The sequence below is a fragment of the Mustela erminea genome, chromosome 6 (genome assembly GCF_009829155.1).
Source record: "Mustela erminea isolate mMusErm1 chromosome 6, mMusErm1.Pri, whole genome shotgun sequence".
NCBI classification, from domain to species: Eukaryota; Metazoa; Chordata; class Mammalia; order Carnivora; family Mustelidae; genus Mustela; species Mustela erminea.
The window spans coordinates 42,842,257-42,859,974 of NC_045619.1; the positions used below are offsets into that span (position 1 = coordinate 42,842,257).

At 37.2% G+C, this 17,718-nt stretch overlaps 1 protein-coding gene across 24 annotated transcripts in view; it reads left to right on the top strand.

The window, feature by feature from the left end:
• The window catches only part of CAPS2 (calcyphosine 2), a 175,236-nt gene extending 173,608 nt beyond the window's left edge, over positions 1-1,628 (top strand). For all 24 annotated transcript variants that reach the window (XM_032346974.1, XM_032346959.1, XM_032346960.1 and 21 more), the window contains one exon: positions 1,108-1,628. In XM_032346974.1, the coding sequence (XP_032202865.1) occupies positions 1,108-1,283 (176 nt within the window). In that variant the 3' untranslated portion in view covers positions 1,284-1,628. The remainder of the gene's footprint in view (positions 1-1,107) is intronic.
• The last annotated feature ends 16,090 nt before the right edge of the window (positions 1,629-17,718 follow it).

Sequence of the window (17,718 nt, forward strand, 5' to 3'; positions counted from 1 at the left end):
CTATAACGTCTCAGTCATCTCAGTAATACTCAGGGTTAGGAATCTTAATGGATATAGCATGTTCAAATGAGTAATTTTCTTTCTTTTAGATTTTATTTATTTATTTATGTGAATTCAAGTTAGTTAACATACAGTGTATTGTTAGTTTCAGGATAGAGTTTAGTGACTCATCAGTTGCATACAACACCCAGTGCTCTTTACAACACATTCCCTCCTTAATGCCCACCACCCAGTTACCCCACCCCCCACCCCCTCTACAGCCCCCAGTTTGTTCCCTATAGCTAAGTCTCTTACGGTTTGACTCCCTGTCTGTTTTTTCTTTTATTTCATTTTTCATTCCCTTCCCCTATGATCATCTGTTTTATTTCTTAAATTCCACATATGAATGAAATCATATGGTATTTGTCTCTCTGACTGACTTATTTTACTTAGCAGTTATGTTCTCTCTTTACATAACAAATTGAAGCCTTATAATTTTTTTTACACTTTTGATTCTCAGTAGCATCTTCCTATAGAATGAAATTAATCATATTTAGTATGATGTAGTGGAAATAGCCTACTTAATGTCAGAGATTAAAATAGAGTGATTTAATCTAGTGAAAATTCTTCCGGCAAAGATTTTCATAGGCCTTTGAATCTTACTTGTGGTAATATTTTCTAGCTGCAGTTATGAGTAACTGATTCATAAAATAACTAATGCCTGAATATAGGGATGTTTTTCACACATTGGGTTACTGTGTTAACAGCCTATAAATCTTTGAAATTATTTACTTGTTATCTTCTTTCTTCATTTCTAATGAGAATAAAACTGAGTCCTCTAAAACATTAAGATATAAAAGAATATCTACAGTAGTGACTCTTACTTTGTTTATACCTATAGGACACATCTGATCAGAGGCTTAAAAGTTGCCTTGAATGTGTATTGAAGTCATCACCATTAAATTCTGATTCATGCAAGAAACTGTTTAAATAAATTGGAGGGTAGTGTGACATAAGATTTGAAATTGTTGAAAAGATTTCATAAGGTGATTAAGTATTTCTTTATCGTCATCAGTCATTTTACTAGTGTTTTAAGGAGATTGTTTCACAGTCGGTACTATCTTACAGGCCATTCCACAGAGGAAGAAATCAAATTATCTTTTCTAGAAACATTAAAAGATGCCTGCAGCAAGTCTGATGAAGTGACTTATGGTGAATTTGAAGATTACTATGAAGGTCTAAGTATCGGGATAGTACATGATGAAGATTTTGTTAATATTGTACGTACTCCTTGGGGGATTTAGTTTTTTTAGAATGAGTGTGTCTTCAGCACTGAGCCTTCTAAAGGTGAGGTGAATTGAATGTAAAATGTGGTCAAACATTGGAATATATTTTTCTAGGACTTCTTTTGTTTTTTGTTTTTTGTTTTTCTCAAACAGGTTGAGTCTGGTAGGAGGAATCAGAAAAAGAGCTGAAGGGAGGTGTATGTCTGGTCATGTGCATGCCTGAGTGTTTGCCTGACTCTAAGCATGAAAAGCTCTATCTTGCTCATTCATTACTTATCTTGGATATGTTTTAAAGGTCATTTTTAAAAAATTTTATTTTATTTTATTTGTGTGTGTGTGTGTTCCAAAATTCATTGTTTATGCACCACACCCAGTGCTCCATGCAATACGTGCCCTCCATAATACCCACCACCAGGCTCACCCAACCCCCCACCCCCCCTCCCCTCCATAAAGGTCTTTGTTAAATTAGGTTTCATAGGAAAGTTACATCTGTATCAAACTATATGAGAGCTTCTATATAGTAACCAAGTTACTCATCCATTGTTTTTTGGCTACCCATTCCCCAAAATATGATAGCCACCATTCTCAATTTGATAAACTGGAATTGGGTCCAAAGCCTCTAAGACTTTAAATAGCTCAGCTTGTTTGAAACATTTGAAAACATTAAAAGAATTAAAGGATATGCAAGAGAAATTTTCCACATGGTATAGATGTTTTGGGTAGCATAAATATTTAGAATGATGGAGGCTTACCTTCAAATGCTTATTTAAATACTGACTTGTCTTGTGGATTCTTCTAAATTATGTGCTGTTGTTTGTCCAGTAGAGCACAATGTAATTATTCAAGTGATCAGCTCTGTTTGTTCTTTTGTTCTATTTTTAACTGGAATCCTTATTACCTACACAGAATTACCGTTAGGTAGAAACAATACAAAATGGGAGGAAAAATATTTTCTTAGATTTTTAAATAAAGATCTAAAAAAATGCATTATCCCATGTATGGACTCAGGGATAGTTTAGTAATTCTTAACAAAATATAAAAGGATGTTTTGTCCTAAAATGAATGTTTATTATTCTAAACATCTCTTTTTGTTATACTAAGCAACTAACATATTTTCTTCTCAATAGATATTATTTAATGGTTAGATGTATTATAATCGTCCTTTCCAGTCTTATGTTGTTAAGCATATTTTCTTGTGAATATAATCAGAAAATGTATAGACTGTCATATTGTGAAAAAAGGGAAGATTCTTCTGCGATTTAACATGTTAATGTCACAGCATACTTTTAAATAAGCCTCCACCTTCTTAATATAAATATTCGTATGTGTTTGCAAAAAGTTTCTCTACTTAGGAGCTTAGGAATAGTTAATTTCTCATTATTTTATACTTTATTTCAGTGTAGAGTTAGAAAATACATATTCAATATGTTATTTGTGTATTTTGTTAAATTTTAATTGGTGGCACAATAAATCATTCTGCATTTGCTTTATTGTCTGCATTCTTTGATTTTGGTGTAATAAAATCTATTATTTAGTACCCAGTTTAATAGAGGGGCATTTAATTACGTAGTTACATTTTCAAACACCCACAGCACAATGACTGACATTTGAAATTCTATGCTTAACTGTCTTTAGGAGTCTAAAATATCTCTTGATTAACATTAAAATATTAAATATGAAATTATATGTTGAAGTGATGTTACATGAATTTTATGGTTAAGTATATTTTATCATTCTCTAGATCTTCAAGAGGTCTTTGTGGTATAGTTGTTTTCCCAATAGTTCTACTGTTTATTGAATTCTACATATTAATTTTAATGTCTTTATTCTTATAAATAATGTTTTACAGAATTTTTAGGGCAACTCAAACTCTATTAGAAAACAAGAGATACTATTTAGGAATTTTAAGCTATATTTTAATTAGGAAAGAATATATATTTGAATGATGGAACAACTAGAGCATAATATAGATAAAAGTGTATGTTCCTCTTTTAAATTTTATAGTATATGACCATATTTATTTAATGAGCTAGTGACTGTAGAGGCACATAGAGTCACTTAAAATAACACATAATTTTGATGCTATGAAACACATTTTATTAATTACTTTGGATTTCCAGTCAAATTTCTTGTGAATTACTTCAGGAGAGAACTGTGTTTAATAGGCTGTGCTTACTGCATGTTATTTAACATGCATATATATATGTGAGATTGGTTTATAATGCTTGAATAAACAAAATATGTACTGTGATAAAATATAGTCCCTACTAGGTTGGTCAGCAAGGGCAAACATCTGCAGTTAAAGTGCTTAAAGAAGGAACTGAACCAAAATGACAAGCTGAGCATGAGAAGGGCAAAGAAAATTCAGTGGGTTGATAGGGAAGTGTTAGAATCTGATAATGAGGAAAAGGTCCTGTTATAGCCTTCCGTTTTTACTTTATGGTTATATAAACTTCTTAGGAAAACACATTTTTTTAATGTCTTCATATATAAGTGCATCATAGTGCAGCTTCTGTTCATTTGGTCTTGATTTCATTTAGCCAGTCACGTAGATGGTTGACCATTAAGCAACGCGGCGATAAGGTCACTGATCCCCTGTACAGTTGAAAATCTGCCTATAACTTTTGACTCCCCCAGAAGTTAAGTATTAATAGCTCATTGTTGACCAGAACCCTCACCAATGACATATATAGTCAACTAACACATATTTTTTATGTTACATTATATACAGCATTCTCAAATTAAAGTAAGCTAGAGAAAAGAAAATGTTATTAAAATCATTTTCAGTACTGTATTTATAAAAAAAATTCCGTGTAGGTGGACCTGCACAGATCAAATCCATATTGCTCAAGGGTCAACAGTATTTACTGTGTGACACTATTCCATGAAATTTCCAAGACTCTCGATAGTCTAGATTTTTCTCACACTCCGTATATCCACTTTGTCTCAAGTCCTGTGGTTTCTTACTTTTGAATCTGTCGCTTTCACTTCTCAATACCTTACCACCTTTCATGTGTATTACCCCCACATCAACTCTGCCTCTTCCCCAATCCCACTTTAACTCATCCTACACATTGCTATTAGAATGATCTTTCTAAAATGTACTTCCATTACTTAAGTCCTTCCATGGTATCCCATACCTTTTAGAGAAGTTCAAACTCCTCACGTTAACACATAAAACCTAAATAATCTGGTCTCCCTAAGCTCATCTCCCTCTCCACACCCCCTCTCCTTGTCCCTCCCCCAGCCCCCCTCTTCAACCCCCCTCCCCAGCCATTCTGAGCTACTTCTTGTTTTTAGACTCGATTGTGAGGTGTCAAATCTCTGTGACTTCAGAACTGCTCTGCTGCTTTTGTCTAAAATGCTTTTCTCCATTAATACATCTAAGTTAACTCCTACTGATTTTCTAACACTAGCTCAAGAACCATCTCTTCTAGAAAGCTAAAGCAGAGAAGCTCTTAAGAGTCTGATAAAGTTGTCCTTTGGATCTTGGCAGCCTGTGTGAGCCTTTCACCCAGCATTTATCACTTCATATTATAGTTATTACTTTGCTTATGTTTTCCCACGATTTGTAAGCTTTTCAAGGGTAAGGACCATATCTTATTTCACTTTATGAACCTGGTATCTAATGCAGGATGCCTGACACGTGGTAGGTGTTCAGTCAAGATTTGCTAACTGGGTAAATATGATTTTGAGCAACAAGTGTTATGGTTCTTACAGTTTAACATTGTTGCTTTAAAACACTATAGCATAGACTATTGAACAGTATGAATGTGCACTTTAGTGCAAGCTTCAATTACGGGGGCAGTAAGTTTCCTAATAAAGAATGCACAGACTGGAGCTGTTTGAGTTAGCACTTTATCAACAAGACCTTACCACTCCAGGGGCCACCATATTCACTTCAGCTAGCTGGAACTCAGTCAGTATTTGATCCCTACAGAACAAGCCTCCTAAGCACAGTGGGTTTGATCCATAAAAACAGAGTGTATCATTGAATCCCTTAACGGTCTTGTGTACACCTGTGGATTAGAACTTCTGGTTACCCAACTATAACAGTACAGTAACCAGGTGCCTCCCCTTCTGGGGCTGCTGCTTCTGGGGAGCTTTTGTGCATTGTGATGGTTGGAGTTCCCAAGGGGATGAACTGCTGGGATTTCACTAAGTTTACAGATGAGGTTGTGTCATCTCCTCCTGCCTCCTTGCTAAGAAATGCTTGTTTGTTTGTTAAATATTTTATTTGAGAGAGAGAGAGATGGAGAGAGAGCATGTGTGCACGGGGATGTAAGCAGGGGGAAGGGTGGGGGAGGGAGAGAGAGAATCCTAAGCAAACTCCGAGCTGAGCTTGGAGTTCAGAGTGGGACTGAATCCCATGACCCTGAGATCATGACCTGAGGGAAATCAAGAGTTGGAGGCTTAAATGACAGCTACCCAGCCACCTCAGAAATGTTTGCTTAATAAATGTCCGTATGTGTGGCAGAATTTGGTCTGAAATTTATTTCATTATAGTTAGGAAGGTTAGGAAGAGTAGCTAATTCTCACTCACCTCAAAACTTTGGCTGGGAGGCTGTGGGGGGTATTCACAGTTAACTGCCATTAAAAAAAAAACAAACCCTATTGTGCACAACTAAATTAGCTATTCCTAATACAGTTGTCAGTTTGCAGTTACAGTTCTCTGTCAGACACCACATCACAGACCCAAATATGGCATGGCACAATGCCTGAGGTAATAGACTAAAAATTTAAACACCCCTCCTTCATGATTGTTAAAACACAGGTATAAAGTAGGCATGGTGGAGCATGGAAGTACTTTTTGTGTTGTCTCAGGGAGGTAATAATAATAATTCATCCCTCTGAAATCATATGATTTATTACGATATTATTGAGATGGCATTTCCAATGTTTTGTAAAAAAAAATGATAAAAATTTTGGAGATTTGATTCTATAGCTTATAAAAACGTATTAGCAGATACACATTTTCAGATTTCTTTCTTCAGTAAGAAGCTAATTTGTGTAGTTTTTGGATATTTAAGCAAGGCAACGTTATTTGGAAGGAATTGAATTAAAAAATTACTTATCTGGTGACAAATTTTATGCAAGGGGAAAACAGTAAAAGTCTCTTGTGTTTAAGTACTCCTTTTATCAAGTTAGGATGGGATTTCTGAGCTATGGCTGAGTAAGTATATGTATAAATGAAAAGATTCTCACCTTTAAAACTGTATGTTGAGTTTTCTAGGATTTTCAGATGATGAGAAAACCAATATGGAACAGGTGACTGGAATTCGATGATATCATTATATTCACTTATGAAAGTGACACACTTATTCAGTGGTTGAAGAGATTAGTGTAGAAGAACTTAAGACAATGTATGTTGTCAAGGAAAGGTAATTTTGAGGATATATACAAATGACCATAACATCAAGAAAAGCATGTACTTTAATATTTTAGCATAAATGATATGGATAGGGCACAAGCTTTGAAGTCCCTGAATACTGATTTCAAAAGTTGAACTCTGCTACAAATTAGGTATGACTTTGGGAAGCTACTGAATGTCACTGAGTACTGAAAGACTAATTGACTATAGATATAAGTATGGATATACTTAGAGATGTAGATGTAGATATATGTCTAGGTATATTGCTTAGCACAATCTAGCAGACATATGTAACTCAGTATACATTTATTTCCTCCGTGTTTTTTGCATGATATAAAAGGTTAGTGAGTTTTCTTTTTTTTTTTTTCCCTGATTAATCCCAAATGGCCATCATAAGAACCATTGTTTTAAAGAGAGATGAGTTCTCTTCCTTCATCAGTGCTCATGCAGGAAAATAAAAATCTTATATTAAGGCTATCAGTTTTTTTCCTTCAAAGCTTGCAGCAAGGTGACAGGTTGAAAGAGTGATTAGTAACAAAATTTATTGCTATTGGAATTAGTTGGAAGATGGTACATGTGGAAGACTAATAATTTATGACTATAGAGACATAAGACAACATTCTTAATATCTTTGGTGTCTACACTAAGACAGTCAATTGCCTTGTATCCAATAAGAGATTGTATTTTCCAAAGATGGCTGGAATAGTATCTCATCCCATAAAGTGTTGTTACATAGTGAACTTGATGACGTCACATCAAGAGGTGGGGTGTATGTCTTCTCTAGTTGGGTATAGGTGGCTTGTTACTTGATTGCGACAATAAATTGGGGCTGCAGTGATGCTGTATGACTTCTCAGACTAAGCAAAAATGAGCCATAAAGTGTCTTCATTGCTTGTTGCAAGACTTGAGCCACTAAGTAAAAAGTCAGACTATATGAGACTGCCAAAGTGGAGGGGCTCTATGAAGTGCTCTGGTCAGCAGACAAATCTGAGCTTCCAGCTGGTAACTAACTAGGATCAATTGTCTACCATGTGAGTGAGACATCTGGGGTTGATTACAACCCCAGCTAACATCTCACTATATTCACAGGACAGACCCCAAATGGGAACCACCTTGCTTTAGGCTGCTAAGTTTTGGGGTTATTTTTTAATATAGATATAGTAAGTACAACAAATTCTTAATTAGAATTTGAATAAAGCAAGGATATTAAAAATATTTTGTCAAATATTCAGGAGCTTTAGTTAATATGGCCCATAGTTTATAAAATCATTTTGAGACATTAAAGAAGAAAGTGTATGTTCTGAGTTGGGTGTAAGAAAGTGATCTGATGGAATGAGTGATACACAGAAACCAAAGTTATACTTTATTAAAGATAAATGAAATTGGACTGTCTAATATAAAGTCAAAACTTCACAGAACATTTGTTTCACCCTTGAAAAAGTTACTCATTATATTGTATTAGTTATGGCAATTAGTGAGCTTATCCATCACTGTCTTAGATTAAGTATCATATAATTTTCTTGCTGAAAGAATTTGTTCATTCCTTCTGTTTCACCAAGGACTTCAATGAATATCAGAGAATATCAGAGATATCAAGATAATTTGTAGAGATAATCACTTATATTTGGTTCTTATTGGTATAAGATGCAGAAAAGAATAAATGATACCTTCAGCCTCATTCCAAGAAGACAGACTTGCTTTTTTTTTGTTTTACCATCCCAGGGTTGGAAGCAGAAATGCCAAGAACTTAACTTGGGATCTGAACCTCACCTGTCTTTGAGTGGTGTGTGTGTTTGTGCATGTGTGTAGGCATGTGTTAGAGGGAGCTTCAGTAGATTGTAATGGATATAGGCCCACCTGAAGTGGAAAAGGGGACTTGTGAGAGTTTCTACTGAGACAGAGAAGAAGGGGGTTTTCGTAGGCCCTGGTGGTCCAACGTAGAACAAAACATGCTTTCATTTCTCAAGAAGACTTATGGGTCCCAGAAACTGTAGTTGAAGAAGTCAGTGACTGTTAGGTGTGAGAAGTGATTGGCAGTGTGGACAGATATAGAAATAATACTCTAGGTGTGTGTGTGTGTGAGTGCAAATACGCACATATGCAGGTGTCTATTTGTATATGTGCTATAAAAATTAGGGAAGAACCAGTGTGTGTGTGTGTGTGTGTGTGTGTGTGTGTGTGAGTGCAAATACGCACATATGCAGGTGTGTATTTGTATATGTGCTATAAAAATTAGGGAAGAACCAGCCAGGATGACAACTGACTAAGTTGTAGTGGAGTCAGTTACCTAAGGCACTGAAGGCTGGGAGGCAGAGGGAGGGTAGGATTTTGATGCATTTCCTATTTATGTTTTCCTTTTATATTTCAGAAGGTAGCTTTCCTGTTTCTGAAATTTCTTGTAAACAATTTAAAACACACGTTCAGGTTTCATCTCTAATGCCAGAAATATTGGGGTCCATAGCCCTGTTTATCCTTCGTAGCACTTTGACTCTCATATTCATTTATATCAACTAATATCTGCCTTGAGAGGGCAAATGGCACTTCCAATGTTTGTCACTCTGTTTTCATCTTCTAGTACGTCCCTGGCTTTGTGTCTGACACATAAATACACAATAAATATTTGTCGACCGACATAATCCATAAAATTGTATCTGCCTTAGTCATCTCAATACGTTTGGATCATTATTATGTCAAATGTCTTACTTTCTCTCTCTCTCTTGTCACATTCTATATGATTGCTATATGAAGAACTGACATTTTTTAAAGTATGATTTTGTTCCAAAAGTTAATGGAGTTATTTAAAATCCACACCAACTTCTTTCCTTCTGGGCATTTCTATTTCATTCCTTTACAGATTTATTTATTTATTTTAGAGAGAGAAAGAGAGAGAGAACGTGCACCCACACAAGAGAGAGTGAACAAGAGACAAGCGCAGGGCAGAGGGAGAGAGAGACTTAAGCAGACTCCACCTTGAGCACAGAGTCTGACACTCGGCTTGATCTCTCAACTGTAAGATTGCTACCTGAGCTGAAACCCAAAGTCAATCAACTGCACTACCCAGGCACCCCTGCATTTGACCCCTTTAAATGACCATTCTTTTATCTGTTCCTCATTATTTATGTACCACTAAACTGAGTAGTTCATGAGCCATTGAAAGATGTTTCTTCAAATTTTCCTGTAAGCCTTGAGTTACTAGTATTCTAAGTACTATACTATGTTGTTCTCTGAAGAAAGATGTAGGAGTGGAAAGACTGTTGGAAATTAGCATCTCTTAGAAACTCCTGTAACCACCATGTAATAGGGACAGCTTGAGGGCAGAGCAGCTTTGGATCATACACGTTCTCTTTCAGACATTTGAAGATGTTACTCCACTGTCTGGTAGTCAAAAGCACTCTTGACTTTGGTTTCCTCATAGTAATCGGTTTATGTTCCTTCTGCTTTTGAAGTATAGAGAATTCTTAATTTTTTTTCTTGAAACTTAAGGCTTTATTAGGACACATCCCAGTATTGACTTCAGATTGATCATTTGTTACCACTTTGTATTATGTTGATTATCAATTTTGCTCTATGATTCAGGTGTTTTCTTCATATATTTTAAGGTTTGATATCAGTGTTATAACATCCATGTCTGTATTCTCTTAAATTATTGCTGTTCTCCATATTTTTCTTGAATCTTGATCTTCTGTCTTATAAATGGCATATTTATATGTCATTCTGTCCTTTCCTTGTATTAAAGATCTTTTCTCAATGGAGCCTTGTTCATGTTTTCCCATTTTCCTCTGTTTCTTTTCAAGCTCTCTTCTCCTATCTGCAAGGTAGGACTTATTGGTTGTGTTTCCTGAGACATATTTTCTTCAGAACTCAGTAAGAAGAAGTTATCCTACAGAAAAATGGAAAAAAAGAATATGCACACACACATGCTCTGGAAATAATTATTTTGTACAGTCTCTGTTTCAGTATTATTTTCCAATTAGATGATTGAATTCTAGTTTCTTCATTAAGAGTCTCACTGGTGTTCCTTATGGTTGGCTAATTCTGAACCTAGAGATAAACACTAATCTTAATTGAAAGTATTTAGCCTAATTGCTTTTTACCCTTAAGCAAGTCCATAGTTCTCCTTTGTTCTTTCCTTCAACAAATACATACTGAGTACTTACTACATGTCACGTGCTGTGCCAGCCACTGAGGGGATGCACACAGGAATGACAGACTCTTTACACTCATGTGATGATGTGTCTAATGTGAGAAAAAGTCTTATTATAAAAATAAAAACCAAATTATAAAATATAAGGAACTGTGGAAGTCCCGGCAATTTTTGGTGGTGGCTAATCAGAGGAAAATGCTTCTCAGAGTAGAAGCCAGAGAGGTTGAGCAGGAGGAGGGGTGCCCTGGATGGCACACTCAGTAAAGCTGCCAACTTTGGGTTTTGGCTCAGGTCATGATCTCAGGGTCCTTGGATCGAGCCCCGTGTCCAGCTTCTTCTACAAAAGACAGGTATGGAAGAGAGTTAAGAGGCTGGTGAGCAGCCTTACCTCCCTTCTTTAATTGTCATTAAGGTAACAAACTTTAGGTCAGGTTTATATCTGGGGAGGAAACTGAATGCCTTATTGTCTAATGTTTTAGAAATATCAATAGTTAACTATTGAGCCCTTTCAGTAAACTTGGCAGATTAAGCATCCTTGTGCACCAGTTTTCCCTCAAAAATTTCATTAAAATAATCAGTTAAGAATAGTGGATGAAAGAATTTTTTAAGTTAGACAACAAGCTGGTGGAGGAGATTTAATGGTTTTAGCAGACTAGAAGAAATAGGATTCCAGACACCTACAGGAAATGGAATACCTATAAGAATTGATCTGATTTGCTTGATGGAATGCTGAGAACGTGGGATGAGGTATACTTGGCAACATGATTGGTTGAAAATCTATATACCAATAGATGGAACTTCCCTGGTCCCTTAAACTTTCCGGGCAGTCAGGAGACTATCCCACCCACATCTGTCATAAGTAATAGCGCGCTTAGTCCGACAGACTGAGTGAAGGAGCATCTGGGTTCAGAGACAATAGACCCAGGATAAGGTGGGGGTGTGTGTAGGAGCTAAAAATAGTAGGGTGCAAAAATCTGCATAATGGAATGCAAGACCAGCAGGTAGCTTCTCCTGCCTAGGCCCTAGAACCCTGGACAGCTAAGTTTATACTCTCCACTCACCAACACACATCAATGCACTTCTTCCAGTTAACGTCTCACTTACACAAATTAAAGGGCAGCCAAGAATCACTAGACATTTAAGAAGACATTTTAGGAGAGGCAAAAACAGGAAAAAAAAAAACTTACATGAAAACAAAGACCATCAATGAACAGAAGAAATAAAATAAAATATCCTCTTATCAAGGATAAGAGAAAAGATATCTGCTTATGAAATGAAAATGGGGTCCTATGAAAAATATCAGAGAACAATTTTTAACTTCAGTTATTAAAAATGTGATGAACAAAAAGAGGTTTGCTTCAGTCTTTGCTGGCATGGTGGCATGGGTGGCTCCAGAGGGGCTAGGAGACCAGCAATTTCTGAGTCTGCTGGAGGAGCTGCTGCCAGCAGGAGGACAGGCATGGGCAGAGGTGTCAACCTGGGGCTATGAGGCTGAGGAGGAGATGTCAGTGCCCGTGGAGAGTTGGATGTCTGTTGGGGGCACTGCTAAACTGCTGGGTACCTGAGTCAGTGTGGAGCCCATCAGGCTCCTTTGTGCTCAGCCATCTGGAGGTCAGATGCTGCCTCTCCTACCTAGTAAAGGACCTGGGGGCATAGGTCTTGACATTGTGGAATGAGTCCAGCTATCTGAGCTGTTGAAAGTCTACCCAGAATAAGAACGAAAATCCCAAGCACAAGAAAAATGGGCTGGGGTTGGTGAAGGTTGCCTTGAGAATGATAACATTTTGTGTTGAAGACAGGAAAATGTCAAGATCTACAGGATTTAACCAACATTTTGGGGGGGGGGGGACTTGAACATAAGCTTTTACCCTAACTGCCAATATTTTGGACAAATCCTTGGTTTTTTTATGAAGGTGAAACCTAAAATTTGCCTCACACTGGAGTCTGTTGTTTTTGCTGGCTGCCAGATAGTTGAAGAAGGATGTGTTTCCCACTCACGAAGTAATCTAGATTAGTCAATGTAAATGCACTGCTTCTGAAGGGAAAATATAGGGGAAATGAAGGGAAAATATAATTTTGGGAAAAAATTCAGAACTATGAAATGGAACATACTGCTGTCTTAAACTTTTTTCTACTTATAGAAGGCTGTTGTACTTCATATTTCAGAAATATTGAGGCTTGGTAAACTGGAAGCTTAGCTGAAAGCTTACAGTTTTGAACTAGTCTTTTCAAAAGCAAAGCCATCTGCATTAGCTTTGTACCTTCTCAGTCTGGAAGTACAAACAATTCGTTAAATAATCACAAGTTCTCCAGCTTGTGATAAAGCATTTGAAGATTAATGACACTGAGTTCTTTTATTGGAGAAAGGTAACTTCAAATGTCTCGCTGACTATTTTCTTTCAAACGTTGCAAGAGGTTGGTTTGGATAGTTTGTAGGTGCAGAGCCCAGACCTCCAAGACAGCAACGGTGGTGTTCCTGAGTTGTAAACAATACCAGCAGATAGTGCCTTGATGAAAGTGGGACTCTGAAGAGGAATTCTGAAGAATGAAGTCTCAGCAGCTCTCTCTCCATTGCAGCGATCAAAGATGCATTATCTTTTTCATCTTGAAAGTGGCACAGTCTCTGAGCTTGCCGTTTTAGCAGTCCCAATTGTACTGTGTCAGAATTTAAAGTATGTATATAATTTATAATAAATGGAGGACCAGGTAGTGTTTTATCTGGCTCCCATCAAGACAGGAATACATAGACTATAACACCTGTTGTCTATAGTTATTCAGGCCAGATCTGGGCTATTTTCATGTTCTAAGCTATCAAATGGGTTAGGGCCTCTCAAATGATTGAGAATAACATAAATACAGGCACTTCATTTTTCACTTTAAATAAAAATAATCTTGAGTTCTTAACATGGATTATGAATTTTCTGAGAAAGGATGTAGAAAGTTGGAAGAAAGAAGCTTTGTTTTCTTGATTGAAGTATGAAGTAGGAGGCTGAAATCTGAGAATGAAAGAGTCCAGTCTGAGAGGAGAAGAGGTTTGAGGGGAGCAGGGGCTGAGGAGGTTTTGAGGGGAAGTTGGAGGGAACTGATTTGGACAAGTAAGAGTACCAACATGAGGCTGAGGTCCTAGCCAAGTTTGGAAACCATGAATTCATAGTCATGCAAGATCAAAGAACTAATGGATTTTTTTTCTAGTATTTTTAACTTCCAAAACGCAGAAACAAAAAAGGGGCAGCTCTTGCTGCTCAAGGATTTAGGTTTAGTAGGTTGCTGATGATAACGAACTTCAGAGAACTTCAGATGAAAGAGCTTGTCAGTGAGAAAGGAAGTAGACTAGGATGAAACTGATAAATTCAAAGGCAATGAGTGAGCAGACTGGAGGGTTAATTGTGTTCTTGTGCATATCTGATGGGCAGGAAAGGATGAGAGAAGTTAAAAGCGAAGAATTTGTTTACAATGTATGGAACGCAGAACTTCAAGTTTGTGAGTGACCTTTTAAAGGCCTATTTCCGGGGCGCCTGGGTGGCTCAGTGGGTTAAGCCGCTGCCTTCGGCTCAGGTCATGATCTCAGGGTCCTGGGATCGAGTCCCACGTCGGGCTCTCTGCTCAACAGGGAGCCTGCTTCCTCCAATCTCTCTCTCTCTCTGCCTGCCTCTCTGCCTACTTGTGATCTCTCTCTGTCAAATAAATAAATAAAATCTTTAAAAAAAAAAAAAAAAAAATAAAGGCCTATTTCCTTGGAAAAGGGCTTCAGTGCAGAGGAGGAAAGGGTAAGGTGAAAGAGGTCTAGGAAACTTGAAATTAGAATATGATTTTTTTGTTTGTTTATGTAAACACTGAAATCTCCAAGAATTGTAGTAGTAGAAAAAGATTCTGAGCCAGATCTGAAAGTCTATCGTGAATAAAATGAGCTTAACAAACATGGTATGAGATAGTCTTAAATGAAGATCAAAATTTTTTCTAAAGATTTTAATTTATTTGTTTGACAGATAGAGATTACAAGTAGGCAGAGAGGCAGGCAAAGAGAGAGGAAGGGAAGCAAGCTCCCTGCTGAGCAGAGAGCCTGATGTAGAGCTCCATCCCAGGACCCTGGGATTACGACCTGAGCCGAAGGCAGAGGCTTTAACCCACTGAGCCACCCAGGCGCCCCAAATGAAGATCAAATTTTACAGGCATATGGAAAAGTACAGGTCAGGAGGTAGAATTAGGGAATCAGGGGTAATGTCACCTCCACAATCTCTCAATATGAAAATAACTGAAAATAACTTTTCCCCTGGACAAGGGGAAAGAAATAACTTCCAGGAAAGAGGCTTCTGACGATACTAAAATTCATAACTAATCAAGGCCTATCTTCCAGTATCATCAATTTTCAATGGTTGGTAATCAATTTCATACATCTTACATTCATACAAACTCAGATACAATTGAAGTAAGAAGCAAAATTTATACACATGTTAATGATAACACAGCGTATGTGAAAGAAAATCTACACTTGTGAAATGCTGCTTTGGGCTAGTCCTCTGGCTCCATTGGAAGACTCTCATCTGTATGGAAAAACTTTGAAGAGGTCCTGGGAGAAAGATTAGGGACACAGAACAGTTAATTATCCATGGGAAATAATCCTGCATGACAATGGATAAGAGCGGGTGTGTGTGTGTGGGGGGGTAGTTGGGTTATTCAACAGAGCAAAGGAAGTAGCTTATAATTAATTCAAACAGTGACAAGATGACTTACTTTATGGCTCCATAGTTCTTTCTTCCAGGTCAGATACAACCAATGAAGACCCCAAAAGAGGAGTTTACCTTTTCTCTATTTGGTTTCCATGATGTTCATCTCTTCACCCTCTTGACAACAGCAAATACGTGTGAATTGCTGAATGGCACTTGGCACCTCAGCAAGCTTAACTTTTAAGTCCCCAAATGTTTTGGTCTTCCACTCACAGTGTCTTAGATCCTGGTTGTTTTGTTAAAACTATTTATTTTTTTTAATCAACAATTGCATCGACACTGGTTCCCCCCCACCTAAGGCTTTTCTTCCTCAGGGAAATCTCTAAAAATGCATCAGAGGAAAGACATAGCCCAGAATCCTTGAAGCTCATTTCCTCTGTTGCCAAAATGATTCTGTTATTTTGAAATTATATAGCACTTTTCACCCAGAAAGCTTTGTGAAGAAATACTTCCTTCTTCAAATGTTATTGGATATTGAATTATAGTCCCTGCCTTCCTTGTCAGTGAAAGTGATCATATTATCTTCAGATAAACTAATATAATGATTTTATTAATAATCATGTAGCAGTAATTTGGCCTGCTATGGCCTTGAATGGTGAAATAAAAGAAACTTTTTACGAGAAATTCTGGAATTTAAAGAATTATATTTTTTATGTAGCCTGAAAGACCGGTAGTCATTTCCAGAAGATACTGAGTGCAAGCCAATTGGAAAAGACTGTGAGTTTGGAGCAACTGAAAAAGGAATCTTTCTAAAAAGATTGGCAGTGGCCTCAGGAAAGGAGTTTTGCTAAAGTCACTGGGTACAGTCAGATGATAATAGAAATTGCCAAATTGGGTTTTTGAGGGTATCAAGATGAGGCTTAACCGGAATTACTGAGTTTAAATCCAGCAGGAAAGGACAAAGTAACACTTGGGGCTATTCTCAGTGGTTTGCTAGTGTGGGCAGGGAAAGGGAGGGGGTGGTCATAACAAAGTAATACTAACCCTATGTTCAATTTTTACTTTTAAAAGATACTGTTCTCTCCTAGGTACAATAAAGCCTCTGTATCTATTAAACAAGGTCTGAATTTATTCAATCATTTAAGCATCAAATATTTATTGAATTTTTAAAAAGATAGATTAAATTGTCTTAGAAAATTTCACAACTGTTTTGAGAGGGGATGGGGGGTTTGTGGTGGATACTTAAAGATGATGTGACCTAGTCTGAAAAAGAACATTTTGACATAAGAACTAGGATAACGGTACAGGTAGATGCTTAAAAACATGACTTGGTGTGAGTGCATGCAAGATACCTGGTGGGAAATCTTAGAAGTTGGGGAATCCTAGAAGGGTTTGGAAGGAAAAGGATTTTCCAGGGGATTTGTCCGAAATAATGAAATATGGAGAAAATAAAAAAGGGAGGGGTGATATTTGAATTAATGTGGATTGAATTTTGTGGTGGATAGAATAATGGGAGGACATGGGGACTTAGAGTGGAGAAGGGAGTTGGGGGAAATTGGAAGCGGAGGTGAACCATGAGAGACTATGGACTCTGAAAAACAATCTGAGGGTTTTGAAGGGACGGGGGGTGGGTGGTTGGGGTACCAGGTGGTGGGTATTATAGAGGGCACGGATTGCATGGAGCACGGGGTGTGGTGCAAAAATAATGAATACTGTTATGCTGGAAATAAAAAAAAAAAAAAAGAATAATGGGTCCACAAAGATATTCAAATCCTAATCCCCAGAACCTGTGATTGTTACATGGTAAGGGGAAATTATGGCTGAGGATCTAATCAGCTATACCAGGAAATTATTCTGCCTTATCCTGGTGGGTTCAGTATGTGCACAAGAGTCATCAAGGAAGAAGGAGACAGAAAAAGAGATCCAGAGAAATGGCACCATAAAAAAGACAACCAACCATTGTGGGCTTTGAAGATGGAAGGGGACCCTGAGCCTACGAATGTGGTCACCCTCTAGAAGACAGAAAAGGCAGAAGGAAGGAGAGGAGAGGACAGAAAGAAAAGGAAAGAAAAAAGAAAAAAGAAAAGAAAAGGAAGGATGGAGAAAAAGGAAGGATTCTTCCCTAGAAGACGCAGGAATGCAGCCCCACTGACACCTTTATTTTAGCCCAGTAAGACCCATTTCAGACTTTTGTCCTCCAGATCTGTAAGATAATAAATTTATATTGTTTTAAGCCAGTTAGTAGTGATTTGTTACAATAGCAATAGGCAACTA